At 51.4% G+C, this 19,369-nt stretch overlaps 1 protein-coding gene across 4 annotated transcripts in view; it reads right to left on the reverse strand.

Annotated features, from left to right (window-relative positions):
• Positions 1-437: 437 nt before the first annotated feature.
• The window catches only part of DVL3 (dishevelled segment polarity protein 3), a 1,011,569-nt gene continuing 992,637 nt past the window's right edge, over positions 438-19,369 (reverse strand). For 2 of the 4 annotated variants that reach the window (XM_069618830.1, XM_069618832.1), the window contains 2 exons: positions 1,177-1,617; positions 438-744 (listed from right to left, as the gene is read on the reverse strand). In XM_069618830.1, coding sequence (XP_069474931.1) covers positions 713-744; positions 1,177-1,617 — 473 coding nt within the window. In that variant the 3' untranslated portion in view covers positions 438-712. Of the gene's footprint in view, positions 745-1,002; positions 1,618-19,369 lie in introns of those variants that run through there. The other 2 variants (XM_069618831.1, XM_069618833.1) reach the window with 2 other exon arrangements.

A 19,369-nucleotide genomic window follows, 5' to 3' on the forward strand; every position in this document is an offset into this window, starting at 1 on the left:
CATCACAAGTTAGGCCTCCCTCCCCCAAATAAAGGTTTTGTTGCACCCCTGCACACACCTGAGTCCTGAGGAGCCCTAACTGGTTTCTAGGACCAACATATCCCCTCTCACCTCTGCATTATATAGCCAGAGAGGGACCGAGTCATTTCCAATTATAAAACGGGGAAGAAACACTTGTGTACAGGCGCATTATAAATGACATCATACATGATGGGACAGAGGAGGGGGGGAAACAATGCACACGTGCTAATGACATTGTAACCCCGCTGTCTCGTTTGGAAGTAGGATCAAGCCTAGATGCAATATGAACAGTACATTTAGGTTAGTAAGTGACGATGGGTGTGCTGCTGCCGGAAAATCAAGGATTTATTTTATTGGTTTCAGCTGTTTTTTTTCCGCCATGTTCCAGTCTCCTTTTCACAGCTAATAACAATATCTGAAGCTTTGTAACATTCGATTTATTATTTGTAAAGTTTTCTTTTCGTACACAAATAAGGCGTGTGGTGTTCCCTCCGAGGATAGAACGGTCTTTTTTATTAACAAAAGAAAAAATATGCATCTTCCAGTGAACACCCACTCAATCGGCAGCTCGTGTACGAGAACGGCGATGTCTCCTCTGCTTTTTCCAAACGTCCAAACACAGCTGCCCACAGTTGCTCACAGGAAGTAACACGCTCCGGCAGGTAACCTTTCACTTCCCCTGGCAGCAAGGTCAGAGGAAGTCAAACACCCCATAGTTCTTTGCTGCTTGACAAAAGAAACACAAGGGTTTTAAAAACATAACAAAAAAATACAATAATTTAGGCAAAAATTATAACAAAACAGGATCCATTATTGACACTCAGTGCTTAAAAAAGTTTTAAAAAACGAAAAACTGATGCATGTTAATTTTGTTAAAAACAAAAAAAGGGTTAAAGTGAAGCCAGGCAAGCGCCCTACTGCAAACAGTACACAGTCCTCAGACCTAGGTGGCTAGATTACAGTTCCTGCCGATTAGTGCAGCATTGTCAGTAAAGTTCACAGGCGCACAGCCGCTTATCATGCCTTGCACCTTTTTTCCCTTTTAAAAAAAAAAATATCAAGACCAAATGAATGCGCTGGCATTTTGCAAGGACAAAAATATAAAGGATAAAAGCAGCGAGTTTTTCTTTCACATGACATCCACAAAGAACTCACTAGGATTTCCCATAGCCATTCGGAATGACTGTCTACTAGCAGTGAGTTCAGGGGGCACAGAGGCTAAATCCCGGCTTGGCGGGGCACCAGGAGGCCCCATGGCAGAAGGTGGCGGAGGCATCATCATCATCATGGGTGGACCATAGAGCGGAGGCACCCCAGGTGGTCCGTAGGACTGGTGTGTGTGGTGGCTCCGGATACTGTGGGCTATTGAATGGTGGCTCCGATGGCTGTGATGGCTAAGGTGGCTGTGGTGGCTGAGGTGGCTGTGCTCGCTGGCTGGTGCAGAACGTTCACTTGCTGCCCGTTCTCGACGCGTATTACTCCTGGTTGTATGGTCTGACTCACTGCCGCTGCCTCCAGACTTGCACTCCCCTCCTTTGGCTTCCTTATCCTTTCTTCTGTCGCTTCCACTTCGGTTTGAGCCACTACTTCTACTTCCTGCAATTAAAAGGACAGAGAACATGGATGAGCAGTGGGGTCAATGGGATGGGTGGTCAATGCAAAGATTCATGGTGAGGCCTGAAGCCTGACTGCGACCAAGAGAAGAGCATCGCTCCCCATCATCAGAGGACAGCACAGCCATGTTAATGCTAAAACACCCATTTACCAGAATACCTTCAGAACTGGAAACGAAAACGATATGTGACCACAACAGAATTAACCATTGTGGAACCTCAGCTCGATAAATGAGAAAAATCTCTTCACTTAATCCGGTTATCTTTTTTAGTTCATATTTAATAATATTTATTATAATAAACGTTTAGTTTCTATAAATCGATTTTCTGCATATCTCACATAATATTCACATATAACATTATAAAACAACTTCGCAGCATTTAAGTATTTACACAACCTACACTGCATAAACCATACAAAAAATGTAATTGTCTTTATAGAAACATTTCAATTGTTAATTCTGTTGTGTTCACATTTGTATTTTGTTTATATGGGTTCTTTCTAGAGGACTTATCTCGGACGCACGCACCGAACATTACGAATTTACAACTTGAATTGTGATATAAAGAGTGGATCGTGCATTTTATTATTACACTTGGAAACTAAATACAGTCGCTCTGACCCGATATAGCCTCTGCCAGGCCTGTATGTCATTTTACCATAGCTGTCTTTGTTCACCATTTCTGAGAAAAACGAAACAAAGGTGTGCTGTTCCACCCATTTAGAATTAACTTAGCATGGACTACTTTTTAAATATTCTTTGTGACATCTCTTGAGAACCCGGCTAGAAAGATTTTGCTCCTGGTTCTGAATTCTATGTTTGAGCCTTTGCATGCAAAGTAAAGCATTGCCGTATAATTTATAATTAAAATATTAAATTGCTAATTGGGTTACATGCCATTGGATTTCTCTAGTTTCGGGCTTCTTCTTGTTTTAATTGTGCAGTGTTTCTATGTACAGATTTTCAATGAGCTTGACTAGTGTAACCAAGTCCCAATCTCGAGGCAGGGAAAAGCGTGAGAAAGACAAGGAGGGCAGGGGAAAGCCGCCAGGCTCTGCGATGCGACCAGGTAGACGGAATATGCTGGAGCCCCCTGGGCCTCTCCCCCATTCCTAACCTCTCAGTTAGGCCACATGCATGTCCCCAGACAACACAAACAATGTTGCCAGCGCAGGTTTTACCCCAAGATCGTGGTTTGGCAAGGCCTGCGTGCCAGCTCAGGGCAGACCATGAGGAGAAAGACACACATGCGATTGCTAGTGTGAGATTACCTGATTGCAGTGACTGATGAGACAGAGGGCATTGCGATCACCCCAAGGAGCAATTTGAGGATAACAGACAGCAAACAGGACAGCTGGAGAGAACCGACAGAAAAAAAAGGTGACCACCATTACAGGGCTGCCTACAGGGCTGCCTGATTCCAAGATGGTGGCCATAGCTTATATTGGATACATTACTCACTGTAATCGTATTTCTGATGCTTGTATCTGCTTAGATTTACATGCTATTCATAGGCTGACATTTAGTGGAAGCTGCAGAGTATTACAGTTGTTTTCGAAACTTGAAAAAGGGACGTCGACAGGGCGTGCCAGTAATACTATCCCTAGTGAGAAGTCCACTGTACCCATGGTCCTTCACACGTTGAGATCCCTGAGATTGTTTTTTTTCGGACATGAGGTAGCTTGAATCGTAGCGTGAGTACAGGCGTATCCAAGCAGATATGTATCAGAGAAGCTCATAACATCTATGCACCTTCTCTCAGGAGAAGAAGGGTGGGCGCATGTGAATCTAAGCCGATACAAGCACCAGAAATATGATTAAGGTGAGTAATGTATCCCTTCTGAGGCTTGTGGAATCTGCTTAGATCACGTGCTATGCCCAGATTAGCGAGCAGTGTTAGGAGAAGGTGGTGGGTTGTGAGAAGGTCCAGCGGCAAATACATGTTTTAGAACCGCTTGTCCCACCTTTTTATCTGCTTTCGAATGAGTGTCAATGCGGTAGTGCTGCGTGAAAGTATGTACTGAGCTCCATGTTGCTGCTTTGCAAATGGTGTCTAGCAGGACATTTGCGATAAAGGCCAAAGTAGCTCCTGTACCCTTGTGGAGTGAGCACTTGGTGTGAAAGGCAGTATTTTGCTTGATAATGAGTAACAGAGCTGTATGCATTTTACTATCCATCTGGAGATGGCATTTTTGGAAACGCAATCCCTATCTCTGCCTGTTGCAATGGAGACAAACAGTTGGTCTGTCTTTCTCAGCGGTCTGGACTTGTTTACATAGTAAAGGACCACCCTCCTTACATCTAGTGTATGGAGTTTTTTCTCAGCTGTCCGGTTTGGGTTCTGAAAGAATGCCAGTAGCACAATGGATTGGTTTACATGAAATTTGGAGACGAACTTAGGAGAAAACCTAGGGTGTGTTTGTAAAACCAATTTGTCCTTTTGGATGACAAAGAAAGGGTCCTACACTGACAATGCTTGAAGTTCACCAACTCTTCTTATGGAAGTAATAGCCACTAAAGAGGCAGTTTCATATGTAAGGTGTTTAATACTTGCCTTATGCATAGGCTCAAAGGGGGTCCCATGAGCGTTGCAAGAACTACATTGAGATCCCAGCCTTGCGGTGGATTTGAAATCGGAGGGTGAAGTCTTTTTACTCCCTCCATGAATGCTTTGATGACGGGGACTTTCCACCACGATACCTTACTCTAAGAGGTGGTGGTAAACTGATAAAGCCGCCAGGTGAACCTTTATAGAGTTGAATACTAACCCTGAGTCTAACAAGTAGAGCATATAATGGAGCATGTGGGATGAAATACATTCTACAGGGTTTATCTGTTTGGACTGGCACCAAATTACAAATCTCCTCCAGTTGATGAATTAACAGTGTCTGGTGTTTGGTTTGCAAGCTTCCTTGAGGATATCCATACACCTTTGTGTTAGGTTTAGATGTCCAAATTCTATGACTTCAGGATCCATGCTGGCAAGTTCATTGAGTGAGGTTTATGGTGTACTGTTGATCCCCCGTGTTGAGTCAGTAAGTTGGTTTGGCACGGGAGTTTGATGGGATCGCACATCGCCAGTTTGTGCAGATGTGGATAGGATGGTTGTCTCGTCCACATAGGAGCAACTACGATAAGGGTCATCTGTTCCTTGTGAATCTTGTTCACCACCTTGTTCATAAGAGGTGTTGGGGGGGAAAAGCGTAAGCAAATTTCCCTGACCAGCTCATCCATATGGCGTTCCCCTTAGAGTCTGGTTGTGGGAACTTGGACGTTCCCTGGATGCGAAGTCTGGGCATTGCTCATTTTCTCTTGTAGCAAACAAGTCTAGCATGGGGGAACCCCATTGAGAGAAGATGTGGTCTACAACCTCTGTGTCTAGTTGCCACTCGTGTTCCTCTAGTAGGGGATCTCTGCTCAGTGAATCGGCTAGAGTGTTGAGTTCCCCTGGTATGTGTTGTGAGGATAGGAACATATTCCGTCTGAGTGCCCATTTCCAAATTGTCTGGGCTAGTTTGGACTGATTTGGAGAATGTGTGGCCCCCTGCTTGTTGATATAGAACATTGCAGTGATGCTGTTGGTTAGGATCTGTACCAACTGATTTGTCAGCTGTGCTTCGAATGCTTGAAGCGCTTTGAATAGTTCCAGCAGGTTGATGTGGTTCTGTGCTGTGATGCAAGTCCACAGACCATGTGCTGTATGATGAAGGTGATGTGCCCCCCACCCGCAGAGTGACACGTCTGTTACTACCGCTTGCACTGCCGGATCGTGGAAGGGTTTTCCCTGCAACAGATTCTCCTTTGTCCACCAGCAAAGGTCTTGTACTAGTGTTGGTGTTGCTCCAACCACTCCTGGATGGGGCGCATGCGCAAATGTACCCGTGGGACCAGGTAAATGCAAGATGCCATCATGCCGAACAAACGCATAGCTTTGTGTACGCTTATCTGGTGACCAGCATGATACAGAGTTATTTGCAGTAGCATGCTTTGGACTCTTTCCTTTGATGGAAAGACTAACCCTTCTTGCGTGTTTAAGACCGCTCCTAGGAACTGCTTGGTTGCATTTATTGAGCAGCCCAATTGGAAGAGGTTTATAGTTCTTTGAGTATTTTACCTGCAAATTTGGGGAGACTCCCCTGTAATCGGACAGTCGTCCAGGTAGGGGTACACTGGGATTGTCTCCATGCGCAGGTACCCTGCCACCACCGCCAGTACCTTGGTGAATACCATGGGAGTGGATACTATGCCGAAGGGTAGCACTTTGAATTGGTAGTGCTGGTTTGCTATCATGAAACGCAGTAATCTTCTGTGCACTGGGAACCTTGAAATATGAAAATAGACATCTTTCTTATCCAATGTTGCCATGTAGTACCCCGTTTTAGCACTGGGAAACCTTCTTGTAGCGTTGTCATGCAGGACTTATGTGGATTGACATAGGTGTTTGCAGGGCGTAGGTCTAATACTGGGCGCATTGTTAGATCTTTGTTTGGCACAAGGAAGTAGGTTGAATAGATACCCTTGTTTACCTGGTTCTCTGGGACGATTTCAATGGCGTCTTTGAGCAGCAGCGTTGCAACCTCTTCTAGAAGGATGCGTTGTTCTTCCTTCGTGGTTGACTTTTGATGCAGGGCATGGTTTGAGGGTTGCTGAAGTAACTCCACGCAATAACCGTCCGCTACAGTAGATAAGCACCCACTTGTCCGAGGTGATTCCCTCCCATGCGTGGTTGAAGGAACAGTCGTCAGGCTGGGAATCGTCGGTAAAGAACAAATCAGTATCAGTTTCGTTTCTGATCTATCTTTCTTAGTAGTAACCAATCACTGATCTCTGGGTCATACTGCCCCCAGCCAATGACTGCCCTCTCCCTAAGCCCCGCCTCTGGCAGCCATCCTCAGATTTGGTAGCATGCCAAGTGGCAGTATGACCAAGTGAAGAGCTGCAGAGGGGTAGGTGGGAGGGTGCGCATGTGAATCCATGCCAGACTCATGCTGGAGAACAACAGTTACAGGTAAGTAACTTGTTCCTTCTCCAGCATGGGGTCTGGCATGGATTCACATGCTCATGAATCAAAGAATACATAGCAGTATACACAAAGGCTCAACATTAAGCATTACATCCAAAACTCAACATTAAGTAATTCTTACCTCCTCACCAGGCTCACCTTAGGCAAACAGGCTGCGCAGCACTGCTTGGCCGACCCTGGACCCTGGAGTCCCAATCGACGCAGTAGAATCTTGTGAAGGTGTGCGTAGACCTCCACGTAGCAGCCCTGCAGATGTCCAGCAGGGGCACACCAGACAGGAACGCCGTAGTAGCAGCGATCGCTCTGGTTGAATGGGCTCTCGGACGGCCGGGCAGCGGTCAGTTTGCCAACCGGTGACAGTGCATGATGCAGCCGGAGAGCCATCTGGAAATGGAAGTCTTCGAGGGAGCCTTCCCTTGATTCACAGACCCAAAGTTCACAAACAGTTGCGACGTCTTCCGAAAACTCTTCGTGCCGTCCACGTAGAACTTCAGCGCTCTAGCTACATCCAGCGAGTGCAAAGTCCTCTCGGCTGGCGTCGAAGGCGAGGGGAAGAAAACTGGTAACACCAAGGGCTCGTTGAGGTGGAAGTGCGATGGCACCTTGGGCATGAAGGAGGGGTGCGTCCTCAGCACCACCCTCGTGTCATGAAGAGTCAAGTATGGAGGCTTGCAAGATAGGGCCTGGATCTCTCCCACTCGTCGTGTGGAGGTGATGGCCACGAGGAACGCTGTCTTCCATGACAGGAACTTCAAAGGCGCCGAATGCATAGGCTCGAATGGGGCCCCCAGGAGCCTGGTCAGCACCACATTAAGCTCCCACGCCGGGGCAGGAGCCTTCACCGGCGGGAACAATCAGAATAGTCCCTTCATAAATTCCTTCACCAGGCGATGAGACCACAAGGACACCCGTCCTGTAGTCCTGGTATATCGGAAGATGGCAGCCAGATGTATTTTGATGGAGGCGTGAGCCAGTCCAGCTTTGGCCAGCGACAGTAGGTACGGCAGTACTTGAGGGGCTGTAATCCGCAGAGGGTTAATCTTCTGTGCCCGGCACCAGACAGAGAACCTCTTCCACTTATGACCGTAACACTTAAGAGTTGAGGACGCCCTGGCTTTGGCAAGAACCTCTCTGCAGTCAGCCGGGATATCGTACCCTCCAAACTCTAGTGCTGCAGGAGCCAGGCCTGCAAGTTCAGCGACTGTGGGTCGTGATGGAGAATGGCGCCCCCTTCTCTGGAGAGAAGATCCGCGTCCGCCGGCAGCTTGACTGGTGGGGACTTTGACAAGTCCAGAAGGTCCGGGACCCAGATCTGCCTCGGCCACGCCGGTGCAACGAGGATCATTCTGCACCTGGACTTCTTGAGCTGGTTGATGAGGCGGAGCAGCAACAGCAACGGAGGGAACGCGTATAGAAACAGGCCGTCCCAGGGGAACGAGAAAGCATCGTCCATGCCCCTCGGATGCGAGAACCTGCTGTTGAACTTCTGGCACTTGGAGTTCGTCGCCGTCGCAAAAAAGTCGATCCGGGGTTTGCCCCATCGTCGAAAGAGCCGATCCACCTGATCCTGACGTAGTTCCCACTCGTGGCACGAGCTCAGCTCCCTGCTGAGTGAGTCGGCGATGGTGTTTTTTATTCCTGCCAAGTGGAAGGGAACCAGAAACATCCCCTGGGCGACGGCCCAGTGCCACAGATCCTGGGACTCCTTGGGGCCCCCCTGCTTCCGTATGTAGAACATTGTGGTGGTGATGTCGGTGAAGATCCTCACCACTTTGTCCTTGAGGGACGGAAGGAACGACTTGAGCGCCCAGAACACTGCTCGGAGCTCCAGAATGTTGATGTGGAGAGACCTCTCCTCCGGGAGCCAAAGGCCTCTTGCGTGGAGATCTCCGGTGTGTGTCCCCCAAACCTCCAGAGAGGCGTCTGTCGTCACCGTCTCCTGAAACGCCGGGTTTTGAAAGTCTGTGCCTGTAGTGAGGTGCGCACAGGTATCCCACCATAGAATTGCCTGACAGAACTCCTCGTCGAGAGGGATCCTGTCCTCGAAGCAGCCCGTCACCTGAAACCAGCGGGCGTCGAGGAACTCCTGTAGCGGACACATCCAAAGTCTGCAAAGGGGTACAAGATAGATGCATGGGGACATCATCCCGAGGAGGGACTTGATGGACCTCACCCTGGCCACATCCGTGGCTAGCAGGCGCCTCACCTTGCCCAGGATGGTCTTGGTCCTCTCCTCTGAAGGGGAGGCCAATTGCCCCACTGTATCGAGCTTCACTCCCAGAAACAGTGCTACTTGCGACGGAACCAGTTGGGATTTGGGGTAGTTGATGGGGAACCCCAGTTCCGTGAGCAGCCGGACGGTCCTCGCTGTGTGTTCGACGGCGAGTTCCCTTGTCCTTGCCCGGATTAGCCAGTCGTCCAGGTAGGGGTAGACGTGGATCCTCTGCAGGCGCAGCCGCGCCGCCACTGGTGCCAGGCACTTGGTGAATACCCTGGGTGCCGACTTTAATCCGAACGGTAGGGCTCTGAATTGGTAGTGGCGTCCCTGAACCATGAACCTGAGAAGCTTCCTGTGCCCCTTTAGAATGGGGATGTGGAAGTAAGCATCCTCCAGGTCCAACGACGATAGGAAGCCTCCTTCCTCCAGCTGTCCCAGCACGTGCTGGAGGGTGACCATCCTGAATTTCGGCGCCTTGATGTATTTGTTTAACCGACGCAGGTCCAGGATGGGGTGCCAACCACCTGTCTTCTTTCTGACGAGGAAGTACTTTGAGTACACTCCGGAGCCCCAGAGCCTCCTGGAGACGAGCTCGATGGCACCTTTCTTGAGCATCGCCCTCACCTCCAACAGCAGTTGAGGGACGTGATTCTCCTTCCTGGCCACGGGAGGAATGCGAGGGCACTTCTTTTGGAATTTCAGCGAGTGCCCGTTGGCCAGGGTGTCCAGCACCCAACGGTCGGTGGAGATGGACTCCCACACGCTGACGAACTTCGTCAGCCGGCCTCCCACCGGGGTGCTTCGGTGGGGGCCCGACAACACGGGTCAGTCTTGCTTGGAGGCAGCCTTGCCTCCTTGGCGACGACGGCGGGATCCCCCTTGCTTGCCACGACCTCTGTAGGCCTCCTGTGAAGAGGAGCGGGCCGTCTGGCGGTATGTGGGGGAGCTGGATCCTTTGGAGGCACCCTGTCTGCCTCCGGAGCTCCGAAAGGGCCGTCGTTGTTGAAGTACCCCTAGGCCCGGGCCGTCTCTGAGTCGGTCTTGATGGCCTGGAGAGACTCCTCCACCGCCTTACCAAAAAGGTTGTTGCCATCGAACGGCATATCCAACACTCTGGGCTGGACGTCCTGGCGAAAGTCTGTCGCCTTGAGCCATCTTCGTCATCTCCGTTGCCCAGTTGGCGAAATCCGGTATCGGCAATGTCCGTTGCTACCGTTATGGCGTGATCCGACGCCACCTCGCCTTCCTGCAGAATTTGTAGGGCCTCCGCCCTCGTGTCGTCAGGTAGGAAGTCTAGCAGGGGAGCTATCTTGAACCAGAGCTCCCTGTCGTAGCGGGCCACGATCGCTAAGGCATTGGCCGCCTTAATCGTCATCGCCGCCGGCAAGATGACTCGTCGTCCCATGGAGTCCAACTTCTTGCCCTCGCTGTCCGGCGGGGAAGTGGAAGTTGAAGCCGCCACACCCGCTGCTTTCTTCTTAGCCGCTGCCGAGACGACAGAGTCCGGCGTGGGCTGGGCCCTGAGGCACAAGGGGGCGGCATTGGGGACTCGGTACTTCTTCTCGTACCTGTCCCTCTTGCCGGGTGTTGTGGAAGTGTTCTTGAGGACAGCAAGCCCCTCGTCCCAGATGTCGTCGAGCAAAGGCACCACGAGGACCGTCTTCCTCTTGGCCTTTCGTCGTTGGTAAAGAAACCCTTCCTTTTTTTGTTCTTCAGGGCAGAGCTGGAAGAGCTTGGATGCCCTGGTTATCATGGCGTGAAAGGAGCCAATTTCGTCGGCTGGAGAAGCCCGAGGAGTGGGGGGACGGGGGGGGTTGGTGATGACGGGATGTCCGCTGTGTCATCGCCGCCGTCGTCGTCCGTCCCCATCCCTGTATCCTCTCTAGGGTCCAGCGAGGGGAATGAGGGGTCCACAGGCCTCACGGGCACGAAGGGCAGAGACGGGCCTGGTTCTGGATCCTCCGTCGGGGTCCGTGGTAATCTAGTCCTTATCTCGGTACATAGGGATTGGATCGCCAACAAAATGGCCGCCAAGCTATCCTGGGGCTCGGGAAATGGCTGCGACGGACGGGATGGGCCCTCTTCGTCGCCATCGTCGCTATCTTCTATCACGTCAGCGGGGACCGTCCCCAGGGATCGAACTTTCTTGAACCTCTCGTTGAGGCCTATGAATCTCTCGTTGAGACCCTTCTGGGTTTCCACCAGCTCCTCCTCAGAGGCTGATTCCGAGTCTGTAATGGCCAAAGCCCCCCCCCCCTCTTTTTCTGCCGGGGACTTCACGGGGGTCTTAACGGTGGTAGGGATACTCTGGGCCCAGAGGCTATTTCCACTGGCGTAGTCTCAGCCGGCTTTGCCAGGGTCGCAGCAACCACTTTGATAGAGGTCTTTGCCGGCTGGATCAAAGCCCTCACCACCTTAGGTGCGTCCTGGGCCTTCGCCTTGGGGGGGGGGGGGGGGGGAAGGTCAGCGCCTCGCTCCCCCTTCGAGATCGACCAGGGCCACTCCAGCAGCTTACCCGGTTCTCGGACTTCCTCTTCCCCGAACCAGAGCGCTGGCTCGTGGTTGAACGTGCCGGGGAAGTCGCGCCCTGCCTGGCAGCCGAAGAGCCCGACCTTTCGGCGCTCCAAGTGCCTGCGGATTCGCGATGCTTGGCCTTGTTGGGCCCTCGTCGCCGGGGCGACCTCACAGGACTTAGAAGCCCGCTCAGACTTTTTCTTCGCCTTCTCATCTGCTGTGCTCTTCTCCAGCCAGGCGGCGAGGCAGGAACGACGATCTTGTTTGGTCCGTACCGAATGCTCGTCCTCCTTGAAAACGTTTTGTAATCCGCATCCAGGGCAGCACCTGAACAGCTTGGATCCGGGCGTCGAGCTGCCCTTGTCCTGGGCCATGTCCGTTGAGGTAGGCCGCAGATCTGGAGGATCTTCCGGAATCCTCCAAGAAGTGTAAACTTGACGAAAACTACACCCTTGAGGGGCGTAGAAGAATTCCTAAACGGGTCCCCGTTATCGGAAGTAGAAAAGTTGGAGCTTGAGGCTCGATTAAACCGTAAAAATGAGAAAATCTCCTGTAAAATGGCGAAAACGCAGCAAAAACTCGAGAGCTAAAGCACGAGGACTCCCAACACTTGAGCGTGCGGTAAAAATCTGAGGATGGCTGCCAGAGGCAGGGCTTAGGGAGAGGGCAGTCATTGGCTGGGGGCAGTATGACCCAGAGATCAGTGATTGGTTACTACTAAGAAAGACAGATCAGAAACGAAACTGATACCGATTTTTTCTTTACCGAGGATTCCCAGCCTGACAACGGGGAATAGTCATGAGCATGTGAATCCATCCCAGACCCCATGCTGGAGAAGTGTGTTATACGCCCTCCTACTGGAGAGGCATGGGAGGGGACCTGAAGCGGGTGGTCATTGTTTAGGAGGTGTTGCTCCACCTCTGGAAGTGGAGGATCTCCCCTGGCCACGTGATCTATGCTGGTCCCTTTGGAAACCTTGCGAGGTGTGTCCCGGATTATTTCCCCAGGATGAGCCTTGCTTTTGGCCATAACCGGAACCCCTTTGCGAGTTTTGTCCTGGAAAGCGACAAAAATTGCTTCTGCCTCTTTGGCCTGGTGGCTTATTAGTTAGCAGGCCTAATGATTTAAGAGTGTCATACTCTTCTTTGGCAGATTTTAATGCATCCTCAATGGCTTTCCTGAACAGGACATTTGGTTCTATTGGCATGTTGAGGAGTGTTGCCTGCGTCTCAAGTTTAAACCCTGACTGGCGAAGCCATGCATGGTGTTTAATGATTGTCCCTTCTGAAATGATCCTTCCGGAGTTATCTGTGGCATCTAAGTTGTTTTTTAAGAGGCAGCTGCACACTGCCTTGCCTTCCGCTACTGCGAGGGACATCTGAGATTTCAAGGGTTCCGGGGCTGAGGCCATTTTTGTTGCAATTTCATCCTACTTGTGGCAGTTGTAGCTTGCCAATAAAGTGGTATTGTTTGCAATCCTTGTCTGAAAGGCTGCTGGGGTGGCCACATTCCTACCTAAAGTGTAAAGCTTCTTGCTTTCTTTATCAGTGGGTGCTTCAGAAGAAGCTAGCGGTGTTCCTGCTTCGTTTTTGCGTAGTGGTCACTACTAGAGATTCTGGTTTCAGTTGACCTCATCATCCTCATGATCATAATAGTGATCTCCCGCCTGCCCCCCCTTGGGTATTCTGCTCTTTAGTGTCTGAATTGGGATCATATAGATCAAGGTTGTCCAACATAAGGCCCGCAGGCCACAAAGCGGCCTTCCAAGCCATTTGATGGGGGGGCTCAAGAGAGTCCGTGGACCAGATTAATGTATTTTTTTCTGACATGTTGGTCGGGTATGGTACCCAACCAACATTGCAGAATAAATGTTTGTCGGGTCTGTGGCCGAGTGTGTCTTTGTCTCTGCAGCAATGACTTTGCCCAGATTACCAGGGCTCAAGTCGAGGGTACTTTAAGAGTCCCATTGAACCACAACCATCAGGTTTGCAGGCTGGACAACTCACCACTGCACTAAATAACCTGATGAAAAACGACTAAGGTGAAATGTCCAATTTCGGTACTGCAAAATTCAGGGAAAACCTTTGTATTGGTTCTTGGAGTTTACATGTGTACATTTTAACGTGTTGATTTTATGGAAGGTGAATGCCTTTTGTCCTATGCAATTTGGGTGGTTGTGAAAAGCCAATTTAATGAAAAATGCATATTTCAATTTGAACTGCAAATTTCTGATGTCACATCACATTGCAAAAGAGTTTACCTTACTCCTATGTCCGTCCCCTTTCCTCCATACTTATGGGACATTCCTCCGTCCTGTGGGACGGGACCAGAGCACTTTGTAAAAGCATCAAAATTTTGCAAACATTTTAGCCCTTCCTCTCTTTTACACGGGGTACTGCACGCGGCTGTAACCCCGCCCATCTTAGCTCCGCCCCACGCATCGCCCATCGACGCCTTTTCTCCGCTCGTTCAAAACTGGACGCACTTGCATCTGTGGAAGGTTTTTTCTTCCAATTTCCTCCTCTCTGGCTCTCGCTTGCGATTGCGTGATAGTCCGTCTATGCCGTTTCAGCTAGACTTCCCGAATTGTTATTCCTGTCAGCGACGCTTCGCTAGGGCGGATCCCCATCGTCTTTGTTTAGAGTGTTTGGGTCCTGACCACCCGGGGGACTCGTGTTTTTATTGCGATTCCCTTTCGGTCCGGGTGCTTCAACGTCGGTTAGAGCGGTGGGAGGAGGGGTTCAGCGCACTCCCCCTACACATTTCCAATCCTTCATTGACGAGAAGAGGAAACGCCCAGTAAGTTCCTTACTTTTTAGGGCACCCCGGCCGGGGGACTCTTTTCCGGGGTCTTCCCGGTTTGGGAGGAGCGTCAAGGTCTCTGTTACCGGGGCTTGCCCTGAGGTGTTAAGCTCACCTGGTATCCACAGGGACGCCACCCAGCCGGGTTACTCGCTGGTATGCTTCTCAGCTTTGCCCTGGTGTGGTCTGCGGGGAGGGTTCTGCCTTGTGGTAGAATTAGGCGTGCTCTCCATCCTGCCTTCTTTGCAGGGGCCCGTTGTCTTTCATGGGCGAGTGAGGTCCAGTTACTTCACTGACGCCGGCCCGTTTGATATTGTTCAGGTAGGTCTTATTGTTCTTTAGTTTTGTTGCTATCCTGCATGCCTTTGTTTAAAATGTCTATTTTTTCTCCCTTAGGTATGCGGAGCTTCAGCACGGCGAACTGGCTTGGTTGAGCCCCGCTGGTAAATGATGGCGCATTAAGAGCGCTATGATGCGCTAAGTAAGCGCAATGCGCATCGCTGCGAAGTCTTGCCTTTGCTAACCTGTGTTTTGCTTCCTTGTAGGTCGCGGTGTTCTTCAGCGCGAGTGGAATGTCCGGAGTGGTGCCACCCAAGAGGCGACCGACTAGGTAAGCCTTTTGAGCAGTTCGTAATTTGTAAATGTCTCTACAGCTTTCTTTAATGTTGCCTCTATCTTCCTCTTTCAGGTCGTTCTGTCCGGGAGGCGTGCAGATTTGAGGAAGCTGTTCTCAGTAGCTGCGAGTGTTTAAAGATGAAGACTGCAGGTAAGATGCTGATGCTAATGTTCCTTTTGTCTCCTTGCAGGTTCTGCTTCTCCGAGGTTCGAGGGAATAGCTGGACACGGTGAGCATCACGTTGCAAGCTGCAAAGTAACACGAAGCATGTTCTGCGGTCAGGGTGTGGTTTATATAGACCAGGGAAAGTAGTACCAGGGAAACTAGTTCCAGGCCTGCCACACCCAAAACACTAGACTGCATAGCTTGGTTCTTAGGGAACCAAGCTATGTGGATGCCTCCATGTTGGCTGACAATAAAATAAAGTAGTTCCCAAGCACATTGTTGTTCATGGTGTATGAGCCTGGCGCCATAGGCGCCATGACTGGCCCCATGAGGGCTTTTGAAGAGGATGCCAGGCTCTAGAGGCCCGAGTCCTGACTCCACCTGGCCAATGGGTTTGCCAGAGGGCGTTTTGGGCGAGGGTCGTGACAGCGGTGCCGTCTGGGCCTAAAAAGTGTACCAGAGTTTTCTCCGAGGGTCTCGTAAGGGGCCTGTTGACACCGGATTACAATCCGAGGCCCCTCCTGTGGGGGCAGTTTGTAGATCCAGTTCTACTGAGTCGTGGGGTACCAGAGCTCACTCTGAGGCCTCCTTGATTGGAGCTTCCCTCAAAATGTACCGGGGTGCGCCCCGAGGCCTCGGTTGGGGTTGTTGATACCGAATGGAAGTTCGAGGCCCGGCATGAAGAGGCTTCTACCGGACTCCAGTCGGAGGTCCCTCGTTTAGAGGCTTAGGTGACCAACAGTTCTGAGAGGCATGTTAAGGCCTTGTCGGTGAAAGGTGTTCCTCATCATTCCCACTCTTGCAGTGACTCCAGAACTGTTGAGGGGGCAAGGAGTGAGGTTTTGAACCGTAATTCCTCCTTTACCGGCAGTGCCGAGATCCTTCCTGAGAAGGCTAGTTTGGCTATTAGCATGTCGCAAAAACATCCTAGGCCACACAGTACCGGCTCGGCCGAGGTTCCTTGTGTTGAGGCTAAAATGAAGACCCTTGACCCACATGTGGGGAGCCCTGCCTCATTCCACACGTGTCGTAGTTTTCCTCAGGTGCCGACAAAATGGCGGCCATTCCCGCCAAGACCAAAGCGGCCATTTTGGATACATCCCTTACAACTACACCATCGGCCTTAGGTGTAGGGGTTGGTTCTGTAGGTGAACATCGGTTTACTTGTGCACATCCATTTTGTCCAGTTTATGACTGGAACGCCCGATGCCCCTTCCGTACAATGTTTCACTTCCTGCGGCATCGGCACCCTTGATTTACGTGGACACCTCTGGGGATGGGCCTTCTTGGCAACCCTCTCCCCTGCATCCCTGGAATTACTCCCCTCATGAGAGGCCTCCTCCGGTTGCCCCGAAATCGTCGGCGGAGCATGCTTTTTTCGGCAAGTTTCAAAAACGTATGCGTTCTGACCCCATGAAGGAGTACTCTAGAGGCTTGTTTGGGGAGATATGCCCGCCTGCACCGTTGGTTCCACCTGCGTCTCTGGTGGAACCGACAGTGCTGCCTTTGGCGATGACACCGCCTTTGCCTACGGGGCCTTCCCCTACACTTCCACCCTTGCCTCCGTTGTCCCGAGTGGACAAGGTCGTTATGATGCCTGATGTGATTCAGCCTGATCAGGACCTGTCGGACGACACGCAGGGCGATCAGGACAGCGAAGACCAGCCCCGCTCTATCAGAGCCTTTCACGACCGGGTGCTGGACATGATGTGTCTGTTGGATGTTCCAGTACCCGAGGCACCCGCTCAGCAGGAGGGCGTGCTTTCGGGGGTGTTCACCTTGTCTCCTTTGGAGCATACCGGCTTGTTCTTGCAGAAGGACATTCTGGCCGAGGTCCGTAGAGTCTGGGAGAGACCACACTCTGGACTGTTCGTCAATAAGAAAATTGACGCGCGCTACAGGCTTTATTCTTTGGAAGAGGTAGCCTTAGCGTCATGTCGCCCCCCCACACTCCTCCACGGTGGTGGCTGCGGCCACTTTGCAGTCCAGATCTGCGGCATCCTCTTCTACGACGGCTACACAGGTCCTGGGCAAAGAGGATAAGATTCTTGACTCCCTTGGGAGGAAGATTTTTGCTAACTCGGCCCTGCAATTGCGTCAAGCCAATGCAGAACTGCTGTTAGCGGAGGCGAATATGAAAATGTGGAAAGGTCTGTCAGAGTTTGAGGAGTTCATCCCCGCTGAAAAGCTTGAGGACTTCAAGGCGGGATTGTCGGATGCCAGGGTCCTGGCTCAGGATCTGCTGGAGGCTGCGGCTCATCATGTCGACACTTCGGCCCGGGTCCTTATGCTTGGAGTGGATACCTCTCGCCAGGCTTGGCTGCATGCCACCAAGTTCTCTAAGGAGGTGCAGGACAAGGTTTTAGACCTGCCGTTTGATGGCAAGAAGCTTTTTCATTCCTCAACGGATGTGGAGCTGACCAAAACGAAGGATAGCACCAAGACCGCCAAGTCCTTGTCAGTCCTGGTAAAACCACCTTTTAGGACACAGAGACCGTTTTCACAACCCCGGTCCTCCTCTGGTTTCAGGGGTTTTCTAGATCGAAAATCCGATACCCCTTTGGGAAATTCCCGCCGGAGGCAGCAACGGGGTCGGTTTTTCTCCCGCTACTCAGCCTCCTCTTCAGGTTCAGGTGGTGCTGCCACCGAAAAACCAGCCAAATGAGGGTTCTCTGCGCTCACACGAGACCCCGGTGGGAGGACGCATTGCGTTTCATTGGGAGGCGTGGCAGGCTATCACCGAGGACCGGTGGGTCTTGTCAGTCGCTCGGGCGGGCTTACGCTTACCCCTTCCCCCTACCCCACCCATCAATCAATCCTCCATTCCAGCAGTCGGGGTCGCCCTCCCTCCGAGCCGAGATTCAGAAGTTACTGGATCTCAGAGCAGTGGAACCCGTTCCCCTAGGGGAACATGGGGAGGGCTTCTACTCCCGACTGTTTACGGTGCCCAAATCCAACCAGGCTGGCTGGCCTGCACACCATTCTAGACCATTCCCAGTTCAATCTTTTCCTACCCCAAGTGAAACTCAAGATTATCACGCCTGGTCAGATAAAGTCCTCTTTACAGAAGGGCAATTGGCTCAGCGTGGTGCACCTTCAGGATGTGTATATGCATATTCTGATCTGGAATCCACATCGGAGATACCTGCATTTCTCTGTGGGAGAGGAGCTTTTCCAGTTCAGAGTGCTTCCTTTTGGCTTCAGCTCGGCACCGCGTGTCTTTACGAAGATGATGTCGGTGATTGCAGCTTATCTTCATCTGCAGAGTATCCATGTGTATCCGTATTTGGACGATTGGCTGTTACGCAGCCCTTGCCCGCTGAAAGCCGTGTGCTATCTTTAGTCTCTCCTCCAGCTCCTGTTTCACCTTGGGCTGTCAGTGAACTGGCAGAAATCTTCCATGACGGTGTCTCAGGACTTGATTTTCCTGGGTTTTCGCTGGAACACGATCGACTGCAGAGTTTACCTGACCGGGGACAGAATGGCAGATCTGTTGGCCACGTGTCAGATGTTTGCGCAGTCGGAGAGCATGTCGGCCTGGTGGTTCCAGAGGCTTCTGGGCCTCATGGCCTCGTGCGTATTGGCTCTTCCTCTTGCTCGACTCAAGATGAGGCGGATGCAAATGGCTCTTCAAAGTTCTTGGCGTCAGGCTGTGGATCCGGACTCCAAGATGATATTGATTCCGGCTTCCATGAGAGCGGACCTGGTGTGATGGTTGTCTCTCAGCAACCTGTCGGTGGATCTTCTTCAGGTCTCGGACCTTTGGTCAACCCAAGACAAGCTCCTTCACATAAATCATCTGGAGCTTCTGGCGATTTTCCTAGCGCTCAAGCCGTTCAGGCCGGTCATTGCCAACAAAGTGGTCCTTATCCGCATGGAGAATGTTGTGTCAATGTATTACATCAACAAGCGGGGGGGGGCACCAATTCTCCTCCTCTTGTGGATCTGACCATCCAGATTTGGGAGTGGGCGTTTTGTCATGGTGTCTGGCTGGTAGCAGTACACATCCCGGGCCAACTGAACGTCATGGCAGATGCCCTCAGCCGGCGGTCAATGGTCAGCTATGAGTGGGAATTGGAGGCGGAGATCCTTTCACGGATATTCCTGTATTGGGGCACTCTGGAAGTGGACCTCTTCGCAAAATCGGCAAACAAGAAACTTCCTCTGTATGCCTCCAGAAAAGGTCTGGGAGCCTTCTCTCTGGGGGACGCTCTCGAGATTCCTTGGCACAACATGAGGGCCTATGCTTTCCCGCCTCTGCCCCGGATTCATCGGATGATTTGCAAGCTGAGGAACACAGTGAACTGTTCTCTTCTGCTCATAGCCCCATGGTGGCCGGCCAGGTTCTGGTTCTCAGAACTTCAACACCTGTCGGTGTGTGCACCGATCAGGCTA

The sequence above is a fragment of the Ambystoma mexicanum genome, chromosome 10 (genome assembly GCF_040938575.1).
Source record: "Ambystoma mexicanum isolate Mex_15411 chromosome 10, UKY_AmexF1_1, whole genome shotgun sequence".
NCBI classification, from domain to species: domain Eukaryota; kingdom Metazoa; phylum Chordata; class Amphibia; order Caudata; family Ambystomatidae; genus Ambystoma; species Ambystoma mexicanum.